The 15971-nt window shown below is 43.0% G+C and overlaps 1 protein-coding gene across 1 annotated transcript; it reads right to left on the reverse strand.

Annotated features, from left to right (window-relative positions):
- Positions 1-1165: 1165 nt before the first annotated feature.
- On the reverse strand, positions 1166-12738 carry MAT2B (methionine adenosyltransferase 2 non-catalytic beta subunit). Its single transcript, XM_065690842.1, has 7 exons — positions 12591-12738; positions 9210-9404; positions 8238-8352; positions 7786-7938; positions 4755-4948; positions 3713-3826; positions 1166-2742 (listed from the first exon to the last, which is right to left on the reverse strand). The coding sequence occupies exons 1-7, from the start codon at positions 12651-12653 to the stop codon at positions 2572-2574; spliced, it is 1005 nt and encodes a 334-aa protein (XP_065546914.1). The 5' UTR covers positions 12654-12738; the 3' UTR covers positions 1166-2571.
- Between the last annotated feature and the right edge of the window lie 3233 nt (positions 12739-15971).

The following is a 15971-nucleotide window of genomic DNA, read 5'->3' on the forward strand; positions in this document are numbered from 1 at the left end:
GAGGACAAGGAGATAGACACTTGGTTCCAGGCACAGTCTGCAGTGGAGCCACAGCCAAAACATCCCCAGGAGCACAGAGAGAAGGGAGGAGAGGGAATAATGCAGGGGAACGGAAGCTTGCAACACCAGGACCCGCAGTTGGAAGCGACATTCCCTGAAGCTAGAGGTGCCCTTGCAGAACCGCTTTGCAGCTCTGCAGACTGATGATGAAGGACCCGTGAGCAGCAGAGGCGCTGGAGGTGTGTACAGCAGCCCAGCCTGCTGCCTGTGTAACAACCACAGCTGCACCCACCTGCAGGCCTGATGGGCTGTGCTGCCAGCTGGGGGCTCGCATCAGGGATGTCACAGACGGGCCACTGAGCCTTGTACAGGCCACTCACCGTTACCCATGGCTGTTGTTTCATGTGGGCACCACAGATAGTAGAGCCAGGAGCAGTGTGAGGATGATAGGAAGGGGTAGGAAAAGGCCCATCAAATCCGCTCAGTCAATTAATGTCTATGGGACTGGTGCCACAGCCCGTGGTTTGGCCTCTTAAGACCATGGGACTTGCTTTGAAGGTCCAGACGGGCACACCCTGCCTTCCAACTGTGTACTGTATCATGTATTTCCCCCCAGTTTTAAAATGGAACTGAAATTTTCAGAAAAACCACTTAAAGAATTATTTAGCTACCTGATTTTAACAGAACACTCTCTGATTCTGTATGCCAAGGAAAAACAAGAACAAGCCACACAATGAAACAGCAAGGACACCGCCACCTCAGGCTTCCTGCACTGTTCACTTTTTGTGGCTTTTATCACCATCTCCAATTTTTCGTATCAGTTTTAAATTTACTGCGATTTTTACAAAAATTATGGTGTCACATTTAACAAAACCTGAGCTGCCTTCAAGTGGAGGGGACGTGCTCAGAGCCTCCCTGATCGGGCACTGAGGCCCAGGACGTTTCAGGCTCATTTTTATCTCCCGTGTACATTGATTACATCCCCAAGGCAGCAGCACAGTGCGAGAGAAACACTGGTCTGATCTAATCTAACTCTGGAAATGGGTCATTGAACTAGGGAAGGGGGGTAGGGCAGAAATGACTGAAAAGGGCACAGAGATTTCAACAAGAACTGGAAGAGTTTGATTCAGAGAAACAAACCCTGATGATAAAGAATCAACCGCGGTTTCTCATGCTGGCAATATATATTTATTGTCATTTTGGAGATAGGTTACCATGGGTATATCAGGACTTCAGACTAAAAACAAACCGGGATTATGAATCCTTAGCGTATGCCAGTTGGAAATTAAACGACTGAACATAAAACTGACCTTTAGAAGAGCTTCAGTTGGTCTATTTTTTGTCATCCACCTGGGTTTTTTTCCCCACTTGAGCTGAACATCTTCCCCTCTCCCTCATGTCAACCTCAGAAAAATAAACAATCACCCAAATGCATCTTTTTCTTGTTTTACCATCAATCCTCTGGCAACCTCAGAATATTGCTGATTCTACAACTTCAGAAGGAAGCGAACCTCACTCCACTTTACCTGGCTCCTGAGTCCAACTTTAATGACTGGACTTCAAGATTTGCTTACAATGAGACTATTGTGGTTACATTATTATGCTGCAAACTTTCAATATGCATGCTTTGCTGTTCCAGAACACGCTACATCAGTGCAAGATCTGACAGTCTGTGCAAAGAAGCTGCAGTGCTATAAATTCTTAAATACTTCTCTCCTCCGTGCCACATGTGCTAACAACCATCTTCCACCGATCCCAACAACCCCAAATACAGCAAAAAACAAAAACAAGAGAAAGATGAAGATTTTTCATGCTTTTATACAAAACCCCACCCCCCCAAATAAAAATCCCCCAACCCCCAAAAGAACAGGTCAAAACTATTTGTTCCCCACCCTCCCACCTGCTTCTAGCTTTTATATGTCACCATTAAAACAAATGCATACAACTTACTGTACAAATATGAAGCTGCGGGCATTCAAGTTACAGAACATTCCGAAAATAGTTCAAGCATAGAAAGTCCACTTGAAAATTGCAAAAATAAAGTTTCACTTTTTTAGAAAACAGTTTGATCAGAGCTGAAGCAAAACGAACATTGACCAATTCTTACTTCAGTTTCACTTCAGAAGAACGCCACCTCCAGGAGTTAAAAACAAAACCCTTAGATTGGTGGTGGTAACCGATCAGGTCTTTTAATGAAGAGAAATGGTATATACAACAATGGCACAGACCTTAAGCATCAACCACAGATTTCAGCCAAAAGTAAGTCTACAAGTGAGCTGAGTCATTCTTAGCATCAAATGGTACTGATCGACAAGAACCATAATCTGCCAGGAACAGATATTAACTTAGACTGGTACGAATGGAAAGAAAGATCCAGGAAGGATATCAAATAGGCTCAGTTTTTGTCACTGAACGTTTTTTAGGCTAACAACTTCACTAGTGCAAGACCGTTTGTTTACCTGATTAAATGAAAACTCATAAATGTCACAATTTAAGAACACTCATACAAAACTATGTTTTTTTCTTTTAAAAAAGTGCCACATACCATACTTTTACTAAAAAAGTTACAAACTAATGGAAGACTGTCTGCCTCCATCTCTTGTCAATGAGGAAAGGCCAAAGAGATTCTTTGATCCCTGCTCGAAATGGCGTTCTCTGGCCTATCCCCAGCATCTCCAACTTGGAGCAGTCCAGCTGAGCGTTCCTCGGACGGAGAGCACCCACAACTGGACAATCAGTAATCTAAAAAATAAACACGAAAACCCCCAACACACCGACACGTAATCAGAGATGACAGGAAAACATTCTTAATGTGCTCACTTAGAAATTATCCTTCATAGCTTTCTATACACATACATTCCCTCCCCCCTTCAAACTGTTTTGTGTCTTGGTTTGGGGGGGTGGTGGTGCATGTACTTGCTTGTCTGTTTTACGGTTAACTTTATTTCAACATAAGACATGTCAGCAGAGTGACCTGAAGTATCCCAAGGTAAATTTCTCTCACTTGATTACTGCTCACCATTTACGTTTTTCTACATTTTATTCCTATTTTCACCCTATGACTATAATCACAAGGTTAAAAATTCTCAAAAATGTTGACAGAACCATGCCTTGATCAATCTACCCGAAGGGAAACTGATCTGCACAGAAATAATTCATTCTTTTGCTCTCCATCTTCCAAGCTACATTTCAGTTCCAGCCTTTACTAACTGAGAATCTTTGGAGTTTATTTTGGATATAAATAAAGACTTGCTTACAGGTTATTCTCACAACATTATCAGTATGTCATTAAGAGCAGTCTTACTTTTAAGTGTCAATAAAACTGCAGGACAGGCATTTTAAGCAAAGCAGAAATGATCTGAAGTTCTTAAGTGCATGTATTCAGAAATAAATCTGGACATTGACAAGTTCTTATAGATTCCTACCTTTGAGTTTATGTTCTGTCAATCCATAAGCTTTTTTTTAAGGACAAAAATTCAACAAAAAATACGGACTTACTCATGCCTAAGGGAACTGTTCTGCAGAAGTATCGTTATACTGCAGGCTGCAAAACTGGTTACTGACTGACTGGGTCATCAGCAATAGACCTGCTGTGCTAGACAAACTCACACAATCTCCCTGAACAGAAAGTTTATTTGTGTAGCTAGCAAGACCCACTACTGGAAACCATAAAACATCCATCTTTCTACAGGCTGAACAACACATCACTTACCGGTCTCAAGTGGCTGCTGGGGAGGTTGAAAGCATCTGCAATGGCACACGCCATTTCATACTTAGTCATCTGTTCATTGCCAGACCAGTGAAACGTGCCTCTTATCGATGGGTCCTACAGAAGAAACAGAGCACAGAGGTGAAAAGCAGCAGCCAGACAGCCCTCAGTGCAAGAGTTGTGCAGAACAATCCTCCAGCAAATCCTATCCTAAAGGCATGTTACAACATCCCACATTCTAGAAACATCTCAAGCATTTTCAGAGAACACCCGCAGAGGGACTGCGGCGGAGTACTGGCGTTACATGTGTCTGGCCTGACTTTTCACAAGCAGCTTATATTCTGTAGAATTACTACCAGGAGGGAAAGGAGCGAGCCAGCCAACCAGCCAAGGCCAAATAGCTGGGAAGGAGAAACTTGGCTCTTCTATGCTAGTCACTTACCTCAAAACAAATGCAAAAGGCACCACACATTCTGAATGAGAAACTGCAAACCATATACGAGTCCTTTCAAACAAACCTACTGCACCACATTTACTATATATGCATGGTCCATTTTTTACCAAGCTAAATAAAGGTGATTTTGTTATCTTGCAAAGATGGTAACCTGAAGATGATGTGATGAATAAACACAATCAAGTATTTAAGTCCAGTGGCTTGGTTTTGCCACTTCAGTGTTCTTAATACAGTAAAAACAAGGGCATTTTGAGAGTGACAGTCAATCACCATGGGCTTTTTTTAGTTCAAAATGGCAATTTGTAAAAGGCCTGTTTCAGAAAGTCAGTATTTGCATTTCTCTCCTGCATACTAGAACACACATGACAATTTGCAGAAGGTTCTGTCCCATCACTTCCCTCAGTTTTGTTTCAAGTATCCACATCTGCCATGTAAGGATACTGCAGACTACAGCTAGTTCTTCCTTCCCTCCAGGTGTTCCAGAAATGCAATGAATAATGCAGGTTATAGGCAGTTCCCAGTTGTTCTGAAACAAAGTCAAGAACTCAAATCTATTTTACCTTAAAGAGGCTTATTTCTTTACAGTCTTACCAGCATTCTCTTCTCTGCTAGCTGTCTGCAAACACTTGCTACATCCTTGACGTTAGTAGGAAATCTTTGTTGCCAGTGGTCCATATTGGCAGACTTATTACTGAACTGCACTTTATCAAACATAACAGTCACAGCACTTTCCTCCAGCCTTTCCACCTCTCCATACAAGACAGGAATCCTAAGTACTGCAGCACCTAAAAGAAAGAATATTTCAAAAGTAGTAACATTGCTATGAATGAGTATGAATGCTGTAGCGTAATCTGGAAAGTGTTATGGCAGTGTTAAAGAAATATGCTGGTGATATTAAGCATCTACAAATCACGAAAAAATTGCAATTAATATATTTGCCCCCAGAATATCATTTTAATTTGTATCAATTGAAACAGTTTATAAACACTGAGTTTATATAAACTTAACTTTGAGTTCTGCTGTTGATTGCCAGAAATAAAGCCAACAAGCTTTTATTAACAAGACAAGAGAAAAAAGATCTGTCTGGGTTAGAACGATTATTACAAACTTATTACAAACAATGATTACAAAGATAACAACTGAGCTATGCAGTTACTGCAGCACTCCCCCTCCTCCCTGGGTAAGAGCATGAACAAGAATTCCCACCAAGCATCATATTCAGGTGTCAATTACAAAGATTTTTTGCCCAGCATGCAGAAGCCTGCCTCAAGGAGGATGTTATTTACCACGAAAAGAGACATGAACCTTAGCATAAATCAAGAGCCTGACAAATAAGGAACAGGTTCACAGAATACGGTAGTGAACAATATCCAATTTCAAGATGATAGTGATTTGAGAAATTAAACTAACAGCAAGCGAGTGCAAAGAGAAGGATATTTTATGATGGAATACATCATACTAGTCTACCTCAGTCACGAAGACTCAAAAGGCCTCTCTGAGGGGAAATGCAAGAAGGCTATGACAAATGCATTAAAAGTAACACAGATATTTTTGCTTGAAGAAAAACAAAACAAAACAAAATGAAGTCAGTCCAGAAGTTCGAAGAAGTCACCAAATCACTGCAATTCTTACAGATTTGTAGGAAAATGCTACAGGCATTAGAAGGAAAATGCTACAGGCATTAGAAAGACAAAAAGAAAAAGCTAACACACAAATTATTCTCACAGAAAAGTAAACAGAAAGATGTACCTATATACGAAAAACAAGCATAATAAAAAACCCCAGTATGATAATGATTTCCTGCTGCTCTAAAAGCAGTTTGGTTGCTCAGCAAATATATTCTTCTTCTCTCTAAATACTGGTTGAAAGCTCTTATTTTTAATCTCTTTAGAAGTATTCGGTATTTGAGAAAGGCAACACCATAGCTCTAGACAGCTGTCTGTGACTTGGAGAGCGTTAGGTTCATTACCAATGGTTCTGATGACCCACTGAAACTTTATTGCTTTATAAGCATCAGTATTAAATATAACTCACATCTCCTCCTAACCAAAGTAAAATAGATTTAAAAAAAATACACAACCCCCCAAATTATTTGTGGAGATTTGTTGTACCGTACAACAGAAATGGATATGGAAATTCTTCATGCAACTATAGGCAGCTGATAAACTGAATTCTACCTATACAATATTAGCAAATAAGTGGTTGGAAGCCTTAATACGTGTAACATATTTATATTTGTATCAACAGTAGAATTTACATTTTCAAGCATCTTGCTCATTACCATCTCAAAATTCCTTCTGCTAATGATACCACTGCTGCAACCCACTACTGCCTGAGAGATCATGCTCAAAAGGTTTTGGAACACAACAGAACTGCTGAGCTGGGGTTGGGATCTGGCAAGACAGCCACACGTACTTGAATGTGGTACAGTCTTATCTTCATTACCAATCTAGAAGAGGGAGCAAACAGCGTCACAGTCAAATTCAGACATGATATTTCAGTAAGAGGTGGGATGAACAACTTTCTAGTTTTACTTAAATAGGGCTTTTCCTATCAAAATGTTTTTTAGAAAGTCTATTTCTCAGCAGTAATGACAAAGCTATACTAAGGCCCATCGTTTTCCAATACAGTGTATATTTACTTACAGAAAGACCATCGCACTAATTTATCAATTGTTCCACTCTCTGGTTAGGCAGAAGAGAATCACAGTTATAATACTGACATATTGGAAGCCTCTTCTGCAAGTGCACTGAGATTGTTTTTCTTCAAATTCTTTGAGAAAATACAAGTGCTTCTTTCCTTAGAATCTGTGAATGGAAACTGTCAGCATACTAACAAGAAACAGCCAAACCTCTGTTTCAGACAAGAAATGAGTTTTAAATGCAAGGGAACATGATCAGCCACAAGCTTTTTTCTCCTTATAAGGCAGAAGTTTTAAAATTATGTTTGTGTATTTTGAATGCCAATTTTCATTAAGAAAAGACTTAAATAACAAATAAATAAATATTTAGCTGCTCAAACCCAGGAATATGTTACTAACTCTTTAGAAAGTGCTACAATCAGGAATCTGATGTGCATGGTGAGGTAGGCGGGTAAAAATAAAATGGATGGCCTGATAGCTTACATAGGAGAGCAAACCAGGAGACCAGCAAGAAACCCAAAAGCCTACAACAAAGGCCTATGTTAATATTATCTGCACTATTATTGAATCACAAGTCCATTTTCCCCTTTAAGTAAAGGTACATTTAGAACATTTGTAATGCATCTCCTTCAGTAACAGCAGCTATATACAAAGCATGGTAAAGCTTGTGCCATTACAATACACTGATGATGTATTTTTCCTTTAGAGTATCTGATTCACAGCAGACAAAGGCTTGTAAAAATCCATCAGCAGAGACTACTAACACAAATGATGATCAGAACAAGTAAGAAATAAAGCTTTAGTTGACCTGTAAGCAATAGGAATGGTTCACAAGCAAGGAGAATGTCTCTTGATCACATTCTTTTCTAAATTTTGTTTCCATAGTTTTGCAATTTTACCACTGACTTACGAGTGTACTAAGCTAATATACAACTAAACAAAAACAGAAAGCCTCTTTTCAAAATGTGAGCACATTCTTACCTTCATTATTTTCCAGGACTACCTTTTCACCCTCCAGTTTGGTTTTACCATATAAATTCAGGGGATTTGGTACATCAGTCTCTTTATAAGGAGGACTTGTTCCATCAAACACGTAGTCTGTACTAATGTAGATCAGAAATGCTCCAACTCCAGCTAGGAAGAAAATGTTTATAAGGTCTATTTTAATCCAAGCCTTGTCTGAAATCCCAATAAAACTTCAAACAAATCTCTGAAGGACCTCATCTTCTTCTAGCCCCACTCATTCCTGCTGCTTTGTCTGTTCACTGATCCTCAAAACAGACATGCATGCTACCCTTACAGAAAACAGGTTGACAGCACAGTGATTTCAAAGGTGACATTAGCACTTGGAATAACTTACTCCTATTTATGTCCCTATATAAATAAATGCAGCATTTTAACAAGAAACCAAACACATTAGATGGTCTCCTTACCTGCCTCTTTTGCTAAGTTCCCTGAAGCAGCCACATTGAGCTGAGAAGCAGCTTCTGGTTGATTTTCTACAACATCTGGCCTTCTCTCAGCAGCACAGTGCACTATAACATGAGGCTGGAAATTAAAGACTAATTTTAAACAAGAAACATTGTCAAGAGATTGCAGCTGCACCCTAGCTCTAGCCATGAACTCCCTCAGGCAAAGAGGCATTTCACTAAGTTGTGAGAAGTAAGAAAAGCAGCAGAATTATTTGTAAGCATGGTGTGCTCAGAAGCATGCCTTCCTTGGGAAGTAAAATGAAACCATGCTGCTTTTAGATGCCAAAAAAAATGATCACTAATTCTGCAACTGTGAACTTCAGTACCTTCAATGTTACAGCAAGACTGAAGTTGCTGGTTGTTTTTTTTTTTAACTCTGTACAATAATGTAAAATAGCATGTATCTCACACACACGTAATTGCACTCAAAATTTCTAGGTAAGCCATTTCCACATGGCTTATTTGACATAAGCAGACCAATAATAAGATATTTAAAGCCATTTTATAGAATGGCACCCTGCATAATGCATTTCAGGTTCCTCTTGCAAGTCAGTTTTCAGTAAAAACTGAACACCTTCCTGCACTGCACACTGGACAAAGAGTTACTGCTGTTGTATTCAAGTGTTCTTCAAGAGACCTGCTTCATATCACTCAGTCAATAACTAACGGATATCTTTTTCTTTCAAATACAAACACAAGTGTGCCAACGTATCTGTATGTTACCTGTCTCTGGTGATGACAGAAGAGTTTAGAATTGTCTGTATGTGCAGAGCAAACTGACCTTCAGATGCGCCAGAAAAGGCAGCCACGCATCTTCCACCAGAGCCTTGCCCCACTACAGCCACATAAACTCAGTATCAGAAGAGCACTATCAACTGACTACTAGATGTATAAATGTAACCTAACCATCTACTTCACACTCCAGGAACTTACCTGGAAATCATGGATAATGTCATGAACTGCAACAGAGTCCAGAAGATTTATCTGTTCAAATCTGGGCTGAGCTCTCCTGTATCCGCAGCCAACTGCATTCCAATTATTTTCATTGAATTCTTTAAACACAGCTCTGCCAAGAAGTCCTGTAGCACCAGTAATGAGAGCTCGCCTACTGGGAATATCAACATCTTCCTAGGGAAACAAGAACAGGAAAAGTTTTCTTTCTACTGTTATTTATAACTATGTTTTCTTTAACAGTATGCAAGGCTACAGCCAGAGCTACTGCATTAAGCAGCTTCCCTCGCCACATGAATGCTTTGGAATGTCTCATGGAACACAAACAACTGGGAGCACGGAGATTGTACCTAGTGAAGAAATTTACACATATTTTTGAAGATAGTGAAAGCAAAACTTAAATGGGAAACTCATTTACTTCTATAACAGGCGGGGAAACCAAACCGAACTACTAATGAAGACAGAATTTTAAATTCATTCAAAATCTGGTAACTTTGTGCAATTTGAAATGAGGGAAATAACTTCTTTAGAAAATGGACCCAAAATACGCAACATTTAGGGTCCATGTCCTGCAACAAGTAATTTTGGACAGACTATGCCTGTTAGAGGCTGCAGCAATACCATACAGCAGCCTGTGGGCCTACCTACAATGACTCTTAGAAATGAAAACTTGAATTTTATTATTAAATAGTAATTCGCTGTCATTTAACCCAACAGTCTACTAATAAGTAAAAACAAGAAACAGCTCTCCTCTGAGTTTTACAAAAAGCATTGAAAGTGATTGATAGTTTAAGCTTTTCATTTATAAAATCATAGAATAGTTAGGGTTGGAAAGGACCTCAAGATCATCTAGTTCCAACCCCCCTGCCATGGGCAGCGACACCTCACACTAAACCATCATAAAGCTTCTTCAGCTCTGGCATATTTCAGTACTCCAGATTGTTGTGTACATCAGTGCACACAAAGTTCCTTCCTCTCTACCACTCACTGGACCACGAAGTTTTCAAGACAGGAAACCCAAGGTTAATGTCTGTCTGAGCAACCTATTTTCCTTTTATGCTTTACTTTTGAAGGTAGCACAAACAAACTCAAAAGCATACAGTTACATGCCAGTATAGACCAAAACTGCAGGTGTGCAGAATCCACACATCTGGGATTTCCTGACTCCTTTATGCACAAGGACCATCTGTGATAACAGACTGTAACTTTGTAAATGCTCTCTAGTATGTGATTCAAATAGCCCTGTCACTCCTGTGCATTCTTACATTTTCACCATTGTGAGCTTTTTGATTGCAGCACAGGAAGTAACAGAAATTGATTCCAAATTACCATCTTTCCCCCTTAAAGTTCTAGAATCACAGGCTGTTTTGTTCTGGAAAGGACCTTAAAGCTTACTCAGTTCCAACCCCTTGCCACAGGCAGGGACACCTTCCACTACAGCAGGTTGCTCTAAGCCCCGTGCAATCTGGCTTTGAACACTGCCAGGGATAGGGCAGCCACAGCTTCTCTGGGCACCCTATGCCAGCGCCTCAGCACCCCCACAGGGAAGCGCTTCTGCCTAATGTCTCATCTAAATCTATACTATAAAGTTAAAAAACTTATTCCATAAATGCGTATGCCAAGGCACTGACAGTTCCCAGCACAGCATGTGCATTTTCTTGCATTCTAAGCCTTCAGGTGAAGGATAACTTACTCCCTCAAGTACCGGGTGAAGATTAGTAACTGACATCTTGACAGTTTCTTTAAGGCAACAAACTACAGCAAATCATGTTTCTTTTTAATTTTTAAGGTTGCCCATGTTCTCTGAAAAGCATAAGCAAGAACACTCAGTGTTGTGATGTAGTTTTTATCTTTGCAAGGCCTGGACAGAGCCCCACAGGACAGATTTACCAGCACTTCTAGAGCTCATAAATATCAAAGCTTCGTGGCAGGAAACCCAGTTCTCTAAAAATGTGACAGAATGTCTTTAATAAGTAGGAAGCGATCAACACAAAAACTTGTGTCATTTTTAAGCTCTGGCATTTTTAAGCATCATTAAGGTTTCTTTATTCTATGCAGCATAAAGAGGATATTACACAAGCAGCACAGCTCGAACTGAATACAACAGTCACAGCCAGGTTTAGTACTGTCTGCATCCTGTTGTTCTTGTCTGCAAGACTAATTGTTCTAAGTCCCTTGTTTCCACAAGGTTATTAGTAGGCGTTTCCCATAAACTCAACACCAACCACCAGTTTTAATGCAGTTAAAGGTTCTAGTAATACAAAACCTGCACAGATTAACTCTTTCCCCATATGCTGCCTTGCTCCTCTGCAGTATATCACTGAGCTGCAACAGGCTTTCTGCCTAGGAACTGCACGAGCAGACCTTCGGGTCCAAAGGACCCTGGAGGCTTGGTGTGCCCAAACATCCCAGAATTCAAATGTCACCCTTCTGCCTGCAAATTTTGTAGACTTAAATGCAAGCTGCTTCTCAATTATGAAGCAATCATACCCAAAGTCATCAAATGTGCATAAAGCTGTCTGAACAACTAATTTTAAATACTACTTAAATTCACCATTTTAAGCTTTATGATAAAGCGTACGACTTCTATCTGATGTTCACTGATCACTAGGAGTTAACATAATAAAAGAGAACTGCACTCAGCAGCCTCATTCACATAAAAATATCCAAGATAAGATTAAAAAGTAGCATTTGGGAAACGTAGAAGTATTTTTAGATGCTATTAAAAGCGTCTTACTGTGTTAAAAACACAGTAAGGCTCAATGTATTTCAAGGTGTAAAGCCACGATACAAGTACTTTAACAGCTTCATATAAAGATCAACTCAGAGATACCCCTGTTAAGGCAGGGGCCGCCGGCTCACGCAGGTTAGCACACGAGGTGAGGAGGCGGCATCAGACGGGACGGGAGCCCCCGAGGGCCGCTCCTTGCCGCCGGCTGCACCGGCCCAAAGGCTCTCGCACGGGACGGGCCCGTGGGCCCCGGACAGCTCCAGCAGCGGGAGCAGGCAGGGCCGCAGCGCAGTGCCCAAACCGCCGCCACGGAGGCAACGCAGCGGTAGCGGAATGAGGCACCGAGGGTCCCGATCCCGGAGCTCGCAGCTGCCCCGACGGAAGGGCACAGCCCAGCCGTCAGCGGGAGCCGCCAGCCGCACGTCCCCTCGCCCCCGGCACTCCGCGGGCAGTCGGAGCCGCCACAGCCGCGCTGCGACAGCGCTTCCCCAACGCGCCGCGGCGCCTCCTCCGGCCCCGCAGGGCAGGGCAGGCCCGGCCGGCGGGCACCCCGCGGCCCTGCGACGGGAGGTCCGTGCGGGGCGGCCGCGGCGCACCCGGAAGAAACGGCGGCGCGGGCTCCCGCCGCTCACCTCCACCAGCTCGCAGCGGCCCGGCGCGAAGCGGATCTTGAGCTCCTTCTCCCGGCCGACCATGGCGGCGCCGCGGGGCCCGCCCGGCCCGGGGCCTGCTCCGGCTGCTGCTGGGCGGGGCGCTGCGGGCGGGCGGACGTGCCGTACGCACGTGCCGTGCGCCGCGCGGCAGGGCGAGCCCTCATTGGGCAGCGGCGGCGACACGGAGCTCCCGCCGCCGCGCGCGCGATGGCTGAGGAGCGCCGAAGGGGAGGGGCCCTGGCGGGGGTTTAAAGGGGCCCAGCGGACGCAAGGCGCGGCGGGCCCCGGAGGGCGGCCGTGGGTCGTGCCGGGGAGCCGCGGGGACGGGGCCCGGGGCCCGGGCTGGGGCAGGGAGGGAGAGGCAGAGCGGTGTCCCCGTCTGACCGTGACCCTGCAGCGCCGGGGTGGCTCTGAGGGAACTGGTGTCAAGTACATGAGCCCGTAACGGGTTCCAGCACGGCGGCACCGCCCGTCCCCCCTCAGCTGCAGCTGGCGCGCAGCCTGCACCGCTCTCTTAGCTGAGCAGCCCAGGCAGCGACTGCTCCTTTCCCTTTCGTCCCGCGGGAGGAGGCGAGGGACGGCCGCCTGCGCCCACAGACGCTCAGCCCGGCCTAAGTGCGGAGCAGCTGGTGAGCAACCCGTGTGTGTGTGTGTGTGTGTGTGGCGTGCAGCGCCCGGGCTGCACCTGCAGCTCTTGCTGAGGAGCTGGCTTCTGCCGGGCCCAGCCGCAGCTCCTGCGGCAACCGCTTCTCGTGACAACCTCGGCCTAGAGAAAGCGTCAGCTTCCACTTACGTAAAATTATCAGCTCCTGCCTTTTATACAACAAAGCTTCCTACTGCACGGTTCCGGTTGCTAAGAGATACCATTAGTACAATAGAAACTATTTCATTTTCCTTTCAGAATGGCAGAATACCGTGCATTTTCCAATTGCCTTTATCCACAGCTTCATAGGAAAGAGTGGTAAATGCCCCACAGAAGGTAGAGTTGCTTCTGCAAAAGCAATCCCTGCCTGCATTACTCACCCTACAGTTCTACACTTACGAGTTTACTTTTTTACATGCAGGGTTAAAAAGTAACATGAACCTGTTCCTAAAGCTTTTTACTGTGATATTTCTGCCCCATACAAAGGCAAAGACCCTTTGCTCCATATTGTTTTGAATAAGCTTAAAGAACTGATGGCCAAGCTTTAGTTGAGGAAGGTTACCACTAAGGTCTTTACCTAAGGAATTAACTTCAGCTTGACTTAAAGCAGTATCTAAGTGGCATTCAAGGGAGAAAAGCAGCCAATATTACAAAGTTAAAGAGAAATTAGGAAATCTACTAAACTGAATAGAACCATATTGTAAGTGGCCTTTACCTATGAGAAAGGACTGACATGTACAAGACATGAAGCATACATGTAGGAAACACTTCAGACAGTTTCTGCCTTCTTGGACTGCAGATGCCTTATATTCCCTGTAATGCACTATGGACATTTAATTCCCCCTTCATTAACCTTGGAACTCTTAGAAAGATACCAGTAATTTCCTCAGCTGAGGAACTACTTGAGATTCAGAAGAGGAACCCCCAAAGCCTGGGGGAACCGCAGGGCAGCCCCGAGGTAACAGCCAGGGCTGTACCTGTGTCTCACCCTCCCTGTGTGGAACCAGGAACTTAGCCGTCCACACTTAGAGCAAGGGGAGAGCAGGGAAAGCTCAACACCGGGGTCTCCGACAAGAGCCATGAGCTGGCCTGTAAAACACCTTCATATTGTTGTCAGCAGCCTAACAGTTACAAAACCTGGGTGTAATACATTATCATAACAATGTAGCCTAGTTTTTCCTCATTTACATTGAATGCAGCAGCATTCCAATGTCTTTAGCATTATATTCACTTTGTGAAACACTGTGATTGCACAGAATATATAGAAATTGTATTATAGTCGATATCAGTTATTTAAGCATAATGCACCACAGGGTGACTAAATGCACCAGGCCCTTCACTTATTAACATTTCAGACTGCAATTTGCAGAGATTTTGTCTTGTTTCCCCTATGTTCTGTAATCAAAGTGCAGCAGCAATCAGTTAATGCAAAGATCCATAGCCTTACCTGCTCCATTTCCACCGGCATTTCAGGCATTGCCCCAAACTACAGAAGGAATTATCAGCCTAGGAAGTTACTGCAGTTCTACAGCGCACTCATCCCTTTGTCTGCTTTGCCTGCAGAGAGCACATGGACTGAAAAGCAGCAGTGGCTTAACTGACCTTTGAAACCGAAATGCTAATCCAAGCCCTACATCACGTGTGGCTCTGAGTCCTGCTAAGCTTTTGGGCGATTCCCAGTGGTACCATTTAAGCAGCTCCGTAGGGACTTAATTCTGTACTTCATAACCGCCAGCATGTGCGAGTGCAGCCATTGTGTGCATCAAATTTATTCAGAGCACCAGCAGAGAGTCTTGTGCAGTTTCCCTTTTACAGGAAACAGGAGGAGGGCTCGCATTAGGTCACCTGGGTTGAGGAGTCTCCCAACTCTCCCTTTCACATTTAAACACTGCAACCCAGACCTTGCTGCAATGCAGTGAGACAGAAATAATTTCTTGCTAAATTAGTGTCTTTAAAAAGTATGTTCCACAAAATGCAAGTAGTTGGTTCTTGCAGTGAATACCTCAGAGTACCTCAGGTGAGGTACCAGTATCAAGGTTTCAGTTTTTAACAGATATTCCATACCTGCATGAAACTGGTAAACCACTTCAAAGTTGACACAAAGCACTCAAGATCTCTCCTTCAACTTTATATTTCTCTCCAGTCTGCTCTATTTTGTTTAGATATCTTTTAAAGCTAAACCAGAACCTGACATTGCTATAAGGCTAGCATAATTATTTGCTGGAGTGACCTACTCTTGTCAGTATAAGCATGCTCTCAGCAGCTTAAAAAGGAATTAAAATGGCACTGCCAGTTAACATAGAAGGTTTTAATGAAGGCTGTATGAAAGCAACTTGTAGTGATAAAAACATAGTCTTGTGATATACACAGTGTTTTGCTTCACTCCATATACTTTCGCCCTCTGACAGACTGTTGCTAACTTAATGCAGGACATTTCAAACAGAAATGGTTCAGTTAAAAACAAACAAACAAAAACACCCCACGTACTTTACCCATTGCCATGTTATGAATTTTGTGGAAGCTTCTGTTAACATTCACTTGCCCTAAACTCTCCTGAAATAAAAGGCTCATTTACATCTTTAAAACTATATTGAACTAAGGATGTCTCACTTTTTGGCATGAAGGCTTTTCAGACTTCAACATTCTAATTTATGAACAGATTTTTGCCTCAAAACTCCCCATGTAAGTAGAACAGCACAGAAAGTGCACAACTCCAG

This window comes from Lathamus discolor, chromosome 10 (assembly GCF_037157495.1).
Source record: "Lathamus discolor isolate bLatDis1 chromosome 10, bLatDis1.hap1, whole genome shotgun sequence".
NCBI classification, from domain to species: domain Eukaryota; kingdom Metazoa; phylum Chordata; class Aves; order Psittaciformes; family Psittacidae; genus Lathamus; species Lathamus discolor.

Bases quoted from the DNA above. Each gene is read 5' to 3' on its own strand.
- MAT2B (XM_065690842.1), bottom strand. From the start codon at position 12,653: ATGGTCGGCCGGGAGAAGGAGCTCAAGATCCGCTTCGCGCCGGGCCGC. The intron at 7,939-8,237 runs GTAAGGAGACCA...TTTTCTTCCTAG, and splicing joins GAACTTAGCAAAAGAGGCAG to CTGGAGTTGGAGCATTTCTG. The intron at 2,743-3,712 runs GTAAGTGATGTG...TTTATTTTTTAG, and splicing joins CCAGCAGCCACTTGAGACCG to ATTACTGATTGTCCAGTTGT.